This window comes from Calonectris borealis, chromosome 15 (genome assembly GCF_964195595.1).
Source record: "Calonectris borealis chromosome 15, bCalBor7.hap1.2, whole genome shotgun sequence".
NCBI lineage: Eukaryota > Metazoa > Chordata > Aves > Procellariiformes > Procellariidae > Calonectris > Calonectris borealis.
This window is the reverse complement of record NC_134326.1, coordinates 18,015,976-18,031,135: the sequence shown is the minus strand read 5'-3', so window position 1 is coordinate 18,031,135 and position 15,160 is coordinate 18,015,976. Positions and strand designations below refer to the sequence as shown.

Sequence of the window (15,160 nt, the reverse complement as noted above, 5' to 3'; positions counted from 1 at the left end):
AAACCTGACAAACTTTCCTGTGAAGAGGAGTGGGGGTTTTGTGCAAGCAATGTCTGAGCTGAGGGCGATGGAGCAGGAGGTTTTGGTCCAGCAGTGCCGGTTTCCTTCACTGCTGAAGAGATCTGTGCCGTTTCCCCGTACACAACAATGGCAAAGTCGTGTCTAAGTGAGCTATTTATCTTACAGTTCTTGGGGTTTCTTCTTAGACCTTCAAAATCAGTGTTGTGCTTTTTAAACTGTAGCTGTTAATTGACTTTTCTCCGTTGTGAGCGGCTAAATTTAGCCTTTGTGCTTTGTCCGCTCAGAGGTGGTAGAGAGAGCGGCTTTTAGCAGCGCTGCCTCCGCCTCCACATTGCTTCTGCTCCCCCTCTCCGGCTTTATCTCAGTGGAGATGCCGTGGCGGGCTTGGGACACCGCGGAGATTCGTGGTTGAAGACCATCCTGGAGAAACGCTGGTGTTTCTGCTTCATCAGGAGGCCGCGTCATGCTGTCGTCACCGCGGCGTGCCGGCCAGAGCCGCGGCTCTCCGTCCTGCCGCAGTGCGGGCTGCCGGCCGTGCCGCCGCGGGTGTTCCTCTGGGGAGCTCGCTGCTCGAGGGGTGAAGGGCGCTCATGGAAGAGGTTGAGGCTTAATAAAAGAAGTTTATAATATAGCCAGAAGCGCGTTTACTGAGCCCTTACAGTTGCAGCAGTTGAAGCGCAGGCTGTAAACCCAAGGGCTCGAGTGGAGCAGGAGCACATCAGAGCCGCGACGGGAAGGGCAGGCGGGAGGAGATGGTGGGGTGCGTGTGCTGATGGGCGCAGGCTGCCTGTCCCCTGCCTCCTGCGCTGCCTGCACGTCTCCCTGCCTCCGCGAGCGCGGCCGGAGAGCGTGCGGCATGAGGGTGCAGTGCAGGCCATCTGCAGTGTGGATATTTGGGCTGAAATACAAAGTTGGTTACGATAAGTTGGAGTGTGCAAGATCTCAGGTGCTGAAGCTTTTTAGTAAAATTGTTTCATAACGACGTTCCAGCTGCATTTAAAAATGCAGCCTCCTTATAAGCTGAGGCTGGTTTTGGTCACTGAGTTCATAATTTGAAAGCATATATATGTTCTTTTATTAAAGACCAAAAAAAGGAAACAAAAACCTGGAAGTTTATTTTCAAGCGTGCTGTGGGAAATCATTGCATAAAATGCAATTCATAAATCAATACTTTTATCTTGCTTGATTTATACATTTCATTATATTTCCCAAGTAGAATTTACTATTGAAAGGCAACTTGAAAGCAAAAGCATGTTAAAGCAGGCAGTGGCCATGCTGGGTATGGGGAACAGAGCCCAGGGCAGACAAGGTGCCCCTGGTTCCGATTTTGGCCCCCCCGTGCTGAGGATCCTGCCCCAGAGAAGCTGTATTTAGCACGTAGAGTGAAGGACTCACGACATGGGTCCCAGCAGCCAGGACAGGCACCTGAAGCATGTGCAGCTGTGTAATGTTTTAGCATGGTAAGCAATGCGCTACGAATAGCCCTTCTAACCGGGACCTGCGAGCTGGCCTGAGCACCAGCGCCTGTGCTGGGGAGGGCTGTTGGGGTGCTGCGGAGGGCTGTTGGGGTGCTGGGAGGGCTGTTGGGGTGCTGGGGAGGGCTGGGGGGATGCTGGAGAGGGCTGGTGGGATGCTGGGAAGGGCTGGTGGGGTGCTGGGAGGGCTGGTGGGGTGTGGGGAGCGGGGTGCAGCAGCCATGCAAGGGGCTGGGGAGCTGCTGGCCCCCAAACTCCCATGGGGAGCCTGGGAAACAGCCGCTTTGGAGGGGGGAACGGCTGCAGGCAGGCACGCGTGGGGCGAAAACGAGCGGTGCTGCATGCAGAAAGCGCGGCTTGGGCTGCTTCTCCCTCCGCTAATCCATAAGCCCAGGAGGAATGTGTGAATGAGCTCAGCGGAGCTCTCCAGGAAGGGCTGCAGTAGGACTCCATAATCCATCCATCTGTTTCGCAGCGTGCCCAACTATGCACAGTCAGGTTCAACTGCTGACTTGATGGGGGCCGGGGCCTGCCGTGCGCGCAGGAGCTTTGCACAGTGATTCATCGCTGCTTCCTGCGCCTCACCCCGTCTGCGGGCTCGGAAGCCGAACCTGAGCCTGGGCAGCGAGTCCTTGCAAATAGAAAGGTTGGGCAGCGATGTCCTTAGCCGTGAGGTGTTTGATTCATTGAGAACTGTTCATTAGTTCCTCTCCGAGGGTTGTAAATGCTGCCCTTTACCCGCCTCTTCATGCTTTTGGGGACACTAAAATTTTTGGCGAACGCATCTTGGCTCTTCAGCATTTATTTGTAGAAATCAGCATGGAGGGTTTATGTGCGTGTGTGAGGATTTGGTTGTTGTTACATGAAACAAACCAATTAACTGCTGGCAGCCGCTCCCGCTAGCTGGCAGGCGGCATTTTATGGCTTTCTGCAAGGCAAGGGCTGCCGGTGACCAGCGGCGACGGCTGCGTGCTCCGGAGGAGTCACCCCGGCACCGCGGCGGGCAGCGAGCTGCCTCTGAAATACAGTTTTCCTGTTGGCAACCCCCGGCAGTGCCGGTCGGCTGTCCGGCAGGGGCAGGTAGAGCCGGGAAAGACACTGAGGGACGGTGTCTAATATACTCTAGCGAAGGGAGAGCTTGAGAGAGCCGGTCTTGAGGCAACACTGCTGTTATCTGAGCCTGGGGTCCCAGAAAAGAAACAATAAATAACCAAATATCAACAACAAACAAAAATGCTGCTCTTTAGGTTCGTGCAGTTTGAAAATTCCATCCCCTTGAGAAAAATGTGATTACTCGGTTTTCTGACAGCTGTGGCTGGAAGTCATGAACACTTGCCCAAGCTGGTCGACATCAGTGGGTGCGAGGGCACCGAGGGCCGCGCTGCGGGGAAGCGTGCGTGGGGACGCGGCGATTTGTCTTGCCCGGGGCACTCTCGCCATCACCTGCTGGGGCACCACGCACCCTCGAAAACTCAGCAGAGTGCCAGAGTGACGGGGTTCTTCACATCTTGCAACACGCATCTTGGGTGAAGAATAGAGAAAAAGAGTGCAGACAGAGTGGGAATGTGGAATTTAGGAAATTGTACCCAAAACGTTGCCTTGTTGAATGCACGTCTTCCTTCCAGAGCGGTCGCAGAGCAGTGCAGACCAGGCAGGTAGGCAGCTGTTCTGTTCGAAGGGGTGATGCCAAAGAACAACTTGTTTATTATTTTTAACAGATATTTAACACGGTGCCAGAGACTCCGCCATCGAACTCGCAGCTGCTGTTATCTCGCAAGAAGAGCACGGACTCGAAGCCTCCCTCCTGCAGCGAGAGACCGCTGACGCTCTTCCACACGGCACAGCCCAACGAGAAGCGTAAGTGAGCCGAGCCGCGGCTCCCGGCTTTCCCACAAAGTTTTTGCCCTAACCATGAGTAACAGATTGTAATTCCCATGCCACAAAATGCAGTTTTACTGGTGTCAATGGAAGAGATGATTCCCGTAACAGGATCAGGCTTCAGTTTCCTCTGCTGTCACGTTGATGGGAGCGTGAAGATCATCTGGCATCCAAGCCCGTAACCAGGGGCTTGAAATGAGGCTGCATTAGCACAGTATAAAGTGTTGCTGTCCCTTCCCCACCTGACGGACCCCTGCGCATTCCCGTTCTCATGTTGCCCACCCCGCGTCCTCGCCGTCATCAGCTGCCGAGATGCGCTCCTGCACGCGGGGCACAACACATGTGGCAAGGGTGGACGCCCGCCTGCGTCTCCAAAAGGCGACCCTTTTTGGATGCCCACAGGCACTTTGCCTTTTACAGACAGGAAAACTTGGCCAGGAGGTTCTGCATTTTTCTGAGGACTATCTACCACGGCAGTTTAAAAATGTTGAAGATCATCTTTCCATTTCTGTCACTAATTGATGCTCCAGATATTTAGGTGAAAGAGTCAATGCCCCATCCCTACTCGTGGAGTGGCAGAAATGTGTCTGCTCAGGCTGTTGCTTCACATTACAGCATAAGCCCAGTTCCCAGCTCTCCCGTTCCTTCTGGCCATGCGCTCCCAACCCTTGCCTCGGGCTGCTCCTGGAACGGCCAGTTGCACAGGGAACTCCCACAGTTTGCTAAAAAAGCAGGAGAGTAACCTGGTGAGCAGAGCAAGTGCTCGGGGGCTCGGCTTGCTTTGCCCGGGCAGGTGGGCGAGCGCGGGGAGCGAGGAGCAGGGGAAGGCTGGAGTTAATCTGTCTCCCCAAGACTTAAAACTGTGGGGTGGGCAAAGTGGTTGCTGTGTACTTTGCTGACTCTCAAAACATGTGGGCTTGTCTGCCTCTGATGGAGTTACCGTTAATTATCAAGCACTCTCATTTCGGAGGATGTCGTAATGATACACGTGGGTTTAAGGAAGCAGTGGTAGCACCAAAGCGTGCTCTGGAAGTGGTGTATCACACGACTCTCAGCGGAGCCTCAAATATCAAAAGCTGCTTTTGAAAAATTTCAGCCTAAGTAATTTATTTGCTGCTAACTAAGCAGTTGCTCGTTAGACTCTAGAGTCGCCCGGCTGCTGGAGCCTTCATGTACGGTCCTCCCCTGGCCTAGAAGAGGAACTGAGTTCATTTATTTATTCCTGCATTTATTCCCATGCAAAGCAATGTTTTCTCAATCTTCCTCCTGACAATCTGTGATCTCCTGTGTCTATGGGAAGCCACTGCCATTTTTTTCAGTGTTTGCTGTCCCTGCTGCATGTGTCAGTTAAGGAATAATGTGAGGTTTGCTTTCTTACTGGTCCGGAGACGGGCTGAGGCTCTAAGTCAGGCTGAAGCACGAGGGCTTGGACAGCAGCTCAAGCCGAGCTGAGTGCCATGTCTGCATCATGTCCTGAGCTGTGACACAGAAACAGCTCTGCTGTGACACAGAAACAGCTGGCACCTTCGTCAGCCTCCCCATCGCAGAGCGCTGGCTGTGCCCAGGTTTGGTGGAAGCACCTCTGTCCTTTGCAGGTAGCTGTCTCGGTGGTGAGGGACAGGGAGCCCTGAAGTACGTGGTCACTTTGGTGCTCATGCCTAAAAATACATATTGGAAGAGGTAAAGATGGCTCAGAGGAGCCCCAGGCACAACGGGGACACCGAAGGCATGCCGCAGGAATCATTCATCTGTGAAACAAGATCTAATAGCTGGAAATTGAAGCTAGACACGTTCAAAATAGAAACAGTGCACATTTTTTAAGACTGAGAGCAATTTAACTATAAAAAGAAGTTACGTGGGACAGTGAATTTTCCATTACTTGAAATTTGTTCATCGAAGTCAAGTATCTTTCTAAAATTTTCACTAAAATTCATCATACAAAGCTGTGTGTAAGTCAAAAATCGTAATGTCCAACAGACAGAATCATGCAAGAGAGCGGATTAGATAATTAGAGTGATTATTTCATTGCTCAACGTTCACATTTTTGTCCACAACTGACCCAGGAACTGAGTGGATATTGTGAAACAAGTGTTGTCAAGACAAAAAATACACCATTTTGTTCCTTATCAGTTCTTCATTATAAACAGCGTTTTGGCACTTTGCTTGTATTTTGTTATGTGGAGTGCTTTTGTCATCACTTCTGTGGTCCCTGTGGACAACTGCTATCAAAGTGCCCTAGATCAGGTTATCAGCCAGGAGCTGCTGCTCTGCTATCTGGCAAGGTGTGGCGTTTGCTGGAGGAGAGCCCGGAGAAGCCGGAGGCTTGGGTGAGGCTCCTGCGGCTCTGCTTGATTTACTTTCCATTAAGATTCACAAGGGTTTGGGTAAGTGGTGAAAACTTAACCTGGCTTTGACGTGTTGCTGGTTCTCGAGCTGGAAGAGAGGGAACTGAGACTGGCTGAGCAGTTCAGCAACGGGAGAGTTTGTTGTTTAGCGAAGCGAGGACTGCAAAAAATGTACGACTCCAGCTCTCCCTTAAGCCCCTCCTTTCCAGAAAGGAAGTTTTGGGGCTCTTGGAGGGAAGTTGCTGGTTTGGTTTATTAATGGTAGCTCTCTCGTTGGTGGGAGCTGGGCCACAGGGCCAGCAGGGAGGAGATGCAGCCAGGAGCCAGGGCCGGTGGCAGGGGCTGGGTGGGGTGTCGGTGGTCTGCAATGAGAGCGTGGCTGGCTGCGACCCCTCTCACACCCGGCTCTGCCGGCCGTTTGCAAAGTGGCTCTTCTGCCTTCTGCGTGACAGAGAAGAGACACGCTTTAGCTGATGGGTGGTTCTGCCCTTCTAGCTGTAAGACCAAATTAAATCTCACAGCAAAGAATCCTTCACATAAGCTTTTAAAAACATGAAGCAAAATACAGTATCAGCCTTTTAAAAAGGAGGAAATAAAATAAAGCAAGAGTTTCAGATTCTGCCATTCATCTTCCTTCCTCTTTAGATGAAACACTTCCAGTTTCTTGGCTGATAGGGACTTTAATTCAATATTGGCTGGTAGCTAGCTCTGAGATTAGGCAGACAATTGGCACTGATTTGTTAGGCTTACGGAGCTTATTTTCGGACTTCGGCCTTGAGCAGAAAATGTTTGGAAATAATAAGACGTAGTGTTAGACCACACTCCAGCAGCTCAGGTCCGCGCTCCTCACAGCCTCTGGTACGGCCGTTCGGTCCGATGGGGCTCAGCGTGGGCAGTCCCTGGGCTTGGCCACCTTTATAGGCCACGGAGGTGGTCTGTCACAGCCCTGCTTAAAACCTGTACTGCCAGATGCAAAAATAGAGGGTTTTTAGGCCCATAGGCAGCTTAATTTCTCTCTTATTTCATCTGCTGGTTCCCGCGTCTACGTGTCCATATTTGTGGAGGTCAGCGCTCTGCTTTTCTTCACTTTTGCCTCTTCTTACCTTCTGCGGGGATAGTCTTTTTCATCACAAAATGCTTATGCCTTCTGAGTCCCAGGTGGGCTTTTGCGAGCTCATAGCTTCGTATCAGAGGACCTGCCTCTCTGGGGAAATCACTCTTCTCCATGAGCTTTTCTGACTTGGTTTAGGGAAAGCATGGCTTCTCATTTGAGCCACCGTATGGCTCAAAGTTGATGAGATTATTTGTATTCTCCTTTTGGCCTGTCGGACGGTGGCGAGTTGGAAACCATGGCTGGGCAAAAAAATCCATGGGAGGAACAAAAGAGGGGACAGAGAAGTGTATGTGCTGCTTGTTCCCTTGGCGGCTTATTGGAGGTCAAGATTAATGAAATGCAATTTCAGGAATGTGTTGACGTGTATCAACATAATTAATGCATCCTTGGCTTTGGCTAATCTCTGAAAGATAAGCTCAACCTGAGCTAAACCAAGTCTTAGCCCTGTCTCGCTGCCATGTAGGCGCTCTGAATTTGTCCACGTATTGGGAAAATGCAGCAACTCCAGCGAAGGAGTGTGACGAGGAGCGTTAGACTCTGCTCTTTCCCCTGGCATCCACAAACCTTTTGCTAGCGTAGGCTTTTCTCTTTGAAGCAGTGGCAAAGAGTTGCCATATGCTCCTCTGCACCTGAGACAACACTACTGCCAAGCTATTTTACGGAAACGTAGGTGGTTTCCTTCTGCTGTATATTCAGGATTAACTTTTCATATATCCCAGGAGTTCCTCTCACGCTGTTTTATCCTTCTTTAAATGTGTGCAGGATACGGATATATTACATGTTCTTCTAACACAAGCAGAGGTGTACAATTTAAAGGGATTGAGAATAAGGGATTCCCTATTACTATGTGCTTTTTAGTAGTAATTTGATCATATTAGTGTGCACAGGAAAAATAATTTTTGAAAGATTTATCATTGAAGTAGGACTCATTATGTTTTCCAGCAGGTCCCTATCTTTCAGGAAAACATCATCACAGAAGTAGCGGTTCTCTGCAATAGGGCTGCTTTCCATGCCATAAGTGATGATAATTGCTTCTCACAATTACAATCACTGCTTATACGGAAAAGGCATCTTATGAAAATGAATTAATGTGATTTTAGGTAATTTGGCGTAGATCTGAGGAGGGAGCCCATGCTGCGGATGTCGGTTTGGGATGCATAATGTTTTCACTCCTCACTGCTGAAGTTACACAAATAAGGGGGAAATCTCGTAACAGAATATGATCAAGGGAAACAAGAAACTCTAAGAAACCTTGTCAGCAGAGCGGTGCCAGTGTTTCCCTGATGCAGTACAGCCAGCACTACGGCGGGAGCAGGCATGAGGCACTATTTCGGATCAGATATGAAGCCGAGTTTCTGAGCCACAACTGCTCTGTATTTCAGAAGAGCTAAGATGAAAGCAAGTGGAGACCCTGTCCCCTTTCTCCTCTGCTGCTTTTGGATTATAGACCTGGCCAGAAAGGATCAATAGTAGTTGATGTCAAGTCCTAGCTGAAGCATTTTTTTGCTGAGATAAACTTTAACTGGGTGATCTGTTCTTTTCTTGTTCTAAAATGTTATCCTGCTCAGTCACGCAATTGCTCGGTCCCTTGGCAGCTGATTTCAGTCACAGAGAAATCCATTCCTGTATGTAGTTTGCATTTTAATTTTTTTCAGGTTGTGTGATACTTTGGATGTCTTTGGGAATATAAAATATTAATGCCTTGAGAAAAAGGAATATTTTCTTACTAAAAATGGTATTCATTTAAAATGTAGCTGCATCTTAAGGAAAAAAAAAAACCGAGAGTAACTGGTATTTCTTACAGTTTAATGTATAATATCTAGGAAACATGACTGTAAACTAACTGCCTGTCTTCTGGGGTCCGGTAAGATGCTGCCCTATTGGCATTAGGGCAGGGATTATTCCTAGGAACGCTTGATGCCTTTGCGGCAGTATGCTCTTTACCTTTGTGTGCAATGGCAGGTGTGTGCGATGGCTGATGATTCTTGGTTTTTGATGTTTTTTTAGAGGAGAATAGGAACAGTATCATCAACTCCAGCCTGGAATCCGTCATCTCTTCAAATGTAAACAGCTTCCTCAACTCCAACAGCGCTCCCCAGCCCAGCCTGAACTCAAGTGATCTTGAACTAGAAGTAATTAAACCCAACAGGCCAAATTCGCTGTAAGTACAGTGGTAATTAGCATTTTATAGGCTCTCTGTCCTTAATCTTTAGTCAGGGTTGTTTCTTACTCTGAATCCCAGCAGTTTGTTGAAGAATACAATTTAACATTTTAATTTTTAATGGGCGCCTAGCATGTGCCCTGCATTTTTAACTCGGTCTAAGCGGTAGCATTAGTTACTGGGGGTTATATCTGCCGGCGAGTTTCAGCTGTGATTATTTTGCACATGTGGAATATTTTTCGAGCAGAACTCCGCAATTGCTGCTTGAACTGCTCGACCCATCTGGTGATAACTCCAGCAAACACAAAGGACTTTTCTTCTGAGTTAAATCCTATGACTGTTGTCAGTACAGTTGATCTCCGGCCAAATCTGTGCCATTGCTTCTGCTATTGCTTCCTTCATCTGGAAAGTTCAAGGGAAAAAATAGTGACCTTAGCAATGACTCCCTGGGGACGGCCGAGTTATTTATGAAGTCCCCTGAACTTGACACAGCTGAGCCCTCGCGCGATGGCCGTCTCTGCTGGGGGAATTTCCTTCCTGCCGCGGCTCTGCCGGGCCCGATAGCATTTTCCCACAGAACATCCCCTCCTCATACATGTGAAGATCTGCTCAGATCTTCAAGAGCCATTGCAGTCCTTGCAAGCCGAAGCCAATTTTCCCCTCAGCATTCCTCGGCACAGCCCTGCCCGTCCCCGTGGATCGGCTGGGAGGAGTGCTGCTGCCTCCACGGCAGTTTATGGCCTTGCCGTATGCAGTGACCTTCTTAATTAAGGGAGACCTTCCGTCCCACCCCTCCGGTCCTCCCACAGGCTCCAAACACTTCCAGTTCCCACTCAACCGTAGAAGTCCCCAGTCCCTTGAGAGTAGACAGTGACATTTTTGCTTTAGCTGCTTTCTTCTGGTTATCAGCAGAAGGATTGCTAAGGACTGGAAATGGCCAAGTGCCTGGGCGGGTACTGGTAGAGATGGTGAAACTTGTTGCTGTTGGCTTGGTTGACAGCAAGGGTTGGGGTTTGGGGGGTCTGGGGTGCAGCCCTCGCTGCCAGCGCGTGGAGGCGGCTCAGGCCCCTGCCTGCATGGTTTGCACGGGCAGAAAGGTAAGTACACGGCGGGCAGCCGGCGCTCCTGCCTGCGCGAGTGTGAACAGAGGACAGGCTCTCGCTTTCATCCATCCGCTCTGCCTCTCTCCTCGCCATTACTGCCACTAAAACCGTGAGCTGCGTGATTACCAAACCAGCCCGGCCTCTTGCCAACCTTGCCTGGCGTTGGCTCCGGGAGCGCTGGCTCCGCTCCGTGCCTTGCCTGCTCTCTGTGGATTTACCTACTGCGAGAAAGCCGCCTGCAAGGAGTGTTGTGGTGGCAGAATAGAGCATCCAAAAGGTAGGACGTCTCCGAATTAAGGTTGCGCATTACCTGTGTTATGTACTGAGTAAAGATGGGTAGCTATCTCATGCCCGTACTGTCGGTTGACGCTCTGGAAGCCAGTCACATACCATTCCCCCAACAGGATGTTTTTAGTTTATTTATTCTTCAAGGGGAAAAAAAATGATGTGACTTAAAATACAGCAAGGTTTGTGAGCCTGAGTCTTGCTGTGACCTTACAGGACTTGTTTGCCAAATTTGCAGTTTTTCAGATTCCAAGAGTTGCCTCTTCCTAATAATTTATTTTTTGAAGGAAATCGTAAAGAAGTTCAGCAGAATATATCAGTTAAAGCTATGTGGGGCTTTGGGGAATGGAGGCATCTTGCTGTTACCGAGGAATTAAGCGAGCAGACGGGCAGTGAAACCATTTGCTTGCCACCAGTTAAGGGTCCTTTACAATTCTGCAAAGTGAAATAGTGATTAGCAGGGTAGCACCGGCAGCTCTTATGGTTCTGGCAATGTTTGTGGCATTTGGTGATTTTCCTCAAATCCGGTGATTATGTGATAATTTTTACACACACAGGAATACACAAGTTCTCAGTCAATGTTGAGCTAAAGGTTGAGAAGTGAGTCTTAAGGTGAATAATATCACAAGGCAAATATTTTCTTCTCTATAACCCGAACATTTAAATCAAATATCTTTAATCCAGTCTTTCAATGAGAAATGAAGCGTCTGACTTCATTGTATTCGTTTTCAACAGTATGTATAGATGTCACTTCAGCTCCTCTGTGCCTGCTTACCCATGAGCACAAGTCTGTGCCCATGGTTTTGGCAGGTCCCTGGCGTTTTGCCCTCGGTGGTCAGCGCTCTGTGGGCGTGTTAGTTTGCAGTGGCGAGGATGAGGAGGGCGAGGAGGGCTGCCAGCAGCGGGTCTAGCCCCCAGCCCTGCCCCGCGGCTGTTTACAGGCTGCAGTCTGGGTCGGGGCAGGGTGTCTGAATGGTGCCAGTATCCCGGAGGCTTTGTCGTTGCTGCTCTGCGGGACTACCCAAATAATAGCTGTATAAAGCTGCTTCTGTTTTTTTAACCAGCTGAGTAATTTGGGCTTTGCAGGAAGCCCTGGCCAGCTACGCACACTGCAGTCCGTCTGTAGTATCTGTTACTGCCGTGCAAGGGGTTCTGGTGCTCCCCTATAATTACTGGACCCACAATTAGGGTATACGGCAGTGGGGAAGGTCTCAAGGTGCCTTGCCCTTTGTGCTCCTTCAAATACTCTGCCAAATTCTCTGCCGGTCCTCTGAGAGCCGTCTTTGAGCTCTGCTTCAGGACTTTGGGGTTTTTTCTTGCGTTCTTCACCATTTTTTGTAATTTTTCGGCCGTGGACCAGAGCTATCCTGTTTGAGGACCCGTTCAGGAGGGGTTGGCTTTCCTGGCAGCCTGCCCATGAGCTGATCAGCTGCCTGAGCTGGGAGCCAGCGCTCGCCAAAATTCAAACCCTGCAGCTGAGGAGCTGTAAAATTCCAGGTGTGCGGAGGCCAGGAAGTCCCGCTTTCCTCCTTGAAAGAAAAAGGGATTTCTTTCTGAACAAGAAACTCTTTAAGAGAACAAGTACAAAAGAATCCTGGATTTGGTGTTTCCTTCCCTTCGAGAAAGGGACCTCTGCTTCCCTAACGGGACAACAGCAAAGGTTAGTAAATTAAAAATATTCCAGACCAAAATTTGACCTACTCCTTATTTTCTGCTAAATGCATCGCTGAAAAAAACGGGCTGATGGAGATTTCCACGCAGGGGAAATGCCTTCATTCTTTCTGCTGGTCACAAGGTACCAAGCTCTGGTTTGTGCTCAGGGAAAGCGGTGACGTTGTGTTGCCCCAAAGCGATGTCCACCTTGGAGCTGCTCTCCAGCCCAGCCCAGGGCAGGGACAGCGGTGTGCCTGAGACCATCAAACCTTTCCATCATTAGTTGCCTCCTCCCCACAGGCTGCAGCTGGATTCAGTGCTTCCACCTTCATCCTTTAAGCCTTGGCAGAGCCCAAGTGGGGTGTCCCCACACGTGACATTTCACCTTGGGCACGGTGGCTCCTGACTGCACGGGAGCTGTGGCACAGCTACTCACCCTCTGCAAAAGCATTTTGGGAAACTGCAGGGAAAGGAGTTGGGTCATTTCGATGTTCTTGCTTCTTATTAAGCTGAAAACTGATGTTCTTGAGGAAATAAGTCCTGTTGATCTCAGTGGGAGACTTGCTGGAGTACAAATGTTAAGGACTGCAAGTCTGGGGGATTTCTTGTTTTCCATTTGCTGCAGTGAGCACCGATGCATTCAAAGGTTGCCTTTAAATGTGCAATGCTAAAAATTGTGAACACTATCTGTGAAATTAGAGATGTTCGAGCTTTTGTTTACAAAAGCCTCTTGGCTCCCTTCTAAATGCTCATGTATCCCCGAGGTCTGCTCCACGGGGAGCTGAGCTGGTTCCTAAATCCCCCTCGTGAGTGCGTGTGCCGCTTCCCCAGGCTCTGGGCGCGATGAGCTGGGGCCGTGCAGCGACCGTGCTGGGGCCGAGGTCTCCCTGCCTCGGTGCCGTTACCCCTGTCCTCCTCCCAAGGGGAACGCGGTTGTTCTCAGACTTGCCTTCCCTTGAGCGTGGTCCTCCTTCACCAACTGGGAGGGAAATTGTTTTGCTGCAGGGCAAAGGCTCTTCCTTCCCAGTCACCAATCGGGGTTTTACTATGGGAATGCATTTATTTATTAGGGCTGGTTTTATTTTTATGGAAAAACTGCTCTGGGCGGGAGTTGTACTCGGTGAGTCAGCAGGACTGCTGTCCCATGCCAGGAGCTGTCACTGCGACAGTGGGGTGTGGAGGGACCGGGGCTGGCTGCCAGGGCCACCAAAGCCCCGGAGAGGGGGATTTGTTTTTAAAGAAGTGTTGGGTTTCTTTTTCCTGCCCTTGCAGAAAGCGTCTTCCTTAGAAAACATGGCAAAACAAGAACCAGAAGTGCTGTGTTTCTAATGTAGATACATACTTCAGCTGAAGTGGGGGAAGTTTTGAAACTAAGTTGTATGATCATGAAAAGCAAAAGATTTAAGATAGTGGTTTTTAAAATCCTTTTAAAAAAGCACCTTGCTGTGGTGGCTTTGCAATGCATAGCTATGAAGCCTCTGATGTAGGGTGTATCACTGTGGATAATCGACGCCTTGGTTGGTGCCTGCTTTGTATTTTTTGTTCTCTGTTTTAATTATTTGTTAGTCTCATCTGTGTCCTCTGATTATTCAAAGACCTGTGCTGCATGCAGGGCCCCACTGTGCTGGGTGCGTGGGCGACCGCTCCGAGCGCTTAAATCTGGCTGAGGCCAAATCAGAGGTGGGTGCTGCAAACACAGGCAGCAGTAGCCGGATCGCGTTACACAGCCTCATTAGAATCACCTTTTAGTGCTTAAAATAAGCATAATACCTTAGTCTTAAACGAGCTGTTGGGTGTAATACTGGGTGCTTTTGGCTGGCTTCCTGCTTGTGACTTGCTGCAGGCTTTTACAGTTGTTTGCAAAGCTGAACAACTAATGTGTTACAGTTTGGAAAATAAACAGCAGTCAAAACTCAGTGGAGGAGGTAGATGGAGTCGCGAGGTTTCGGTTTCTCCTCTCACAGTAATTTCTTGTTGTGCGGGACTGTTTTGAAGGTGGGGTGGGGCCAGATGATGTTTAGCCGGGTAACTAGATGGGCTGCATTTTTGCATTTCGACTCCACAAAATTGCTAGCCTGCACTCTTATAAGTATGTACGTACGTGCAAACGATACCCAGGGGGCTTCTGCCTTTTCTTTTTGAAGGGGAGGCGAGCATCAGAAGCACGCAGGAAGGGTTGGGGTGGATAGCAGAGCACCTAAAATTCATAGTTAGCCTGAGGGATGCTTGCTCAGGCCCTGCAGGTGCCCCGTTTCAGCGGTAGCCATGCACCCCTCCATTGGCCGGCCTCGGGCAAGTGCCAGGACAACCTGCTCCATCTGCACTGTCCTGACAGCGGGTGGCTGTCGTCAGGAAGACAGGGTGCCTGGGAGGACCTGGCCATTTCTGCTCGCCTGACCCTTCCTTCCCCAGCTGTGGGCAGAGTTTCGTGCAAACCTGCCTGTTTGCTTTTAGCGTCGCGAATCCCACGGTATGTGGCTTGTCACCGTCCGCCGCTCTCCTGTGCGTCGGGTTGAACAGGCAGCACTCTGCCTGTAGCTCAGCCTGCCTCCATGCCGGTTGCATCCGATGGTGCATGCCTGGCCCCGCGCTGCGCTGGGTAGAGCTTAGAGAGAGGAGACCTTCCCGCAAGTCGCCCCGTGAACAGAGATGGCTCCCCACGGCGCGTTTGCATATGCTTTCTGCAGAAGTTTGGCTGTTTTTCCCATGCAGCGTGGCTTCGGTTTAATGCCCCGAGGAAGCACCGTGGGCGCAAGGCGTGCAGGCGGCCGGGAGCTGGGTCTGGGGTCCGCAGGGCTGGGGTGAGCCTGGGGCCAGTGGGATGGGAGTGGGATGAGATGCGGGAAGCATGGGAGGAGGCTTTACCTGTGCAGAGCAGGCACAGAAAGACGCCTTTTTCTATGGGGTGGGACTCGAGCGTCAGCTGTGTGAGTGGGTGTCTCTAAAAATAGCAGGGACTGAGCTATTAAATAGCCCCGAGCTGGGGCTCTGGCAGGCTCAGCCCTGCCCGGGGCTGACCCGGCACGACCCTGCTGGGTCCGCTTTGCTTCTCTAAAGCTCCGAGAAGCCCCCCGACTTTGGAAGAGATCCCCCAAGGTTGGGAGTCCTCACGCACGAGGAAACGG

General features: G+C 50.3%; 1 protein-coding gene across 8 annotated transcripts in view; it reads left to right on the top strand.

Moving 5' to 3' along the window:
* ARHGAP26 (Rho GTPase activating protein 26) overlaps window positions 1–15,160 on the top strand; it is a 153,400-nt gene that overhangs the window by 107,231 nt on the left and 31,009 nt on the right. For all 8 annotated transcript variants that reach the window (XR_012675994.1, XM_075164469.1, XM_075164470.1 and 5 more), the window contains exons 19-20: window positions 3,215–3,353; window positions 8,841–8,994. Coding sequence is in view for 7 of the 8 variants with exons in the window: in XM_075164469.1 (XP_075020570.1) it covers window positions 3,215–3,353; window positions 8,841–8,994 (293 nt within the window). In the remaining variant the exon portion in view is untranslated. The remainder of the gene's footprint in view (window positions 1–3,214; window positions 3,354–8,840; window positions 8,995–15,160) is intronic.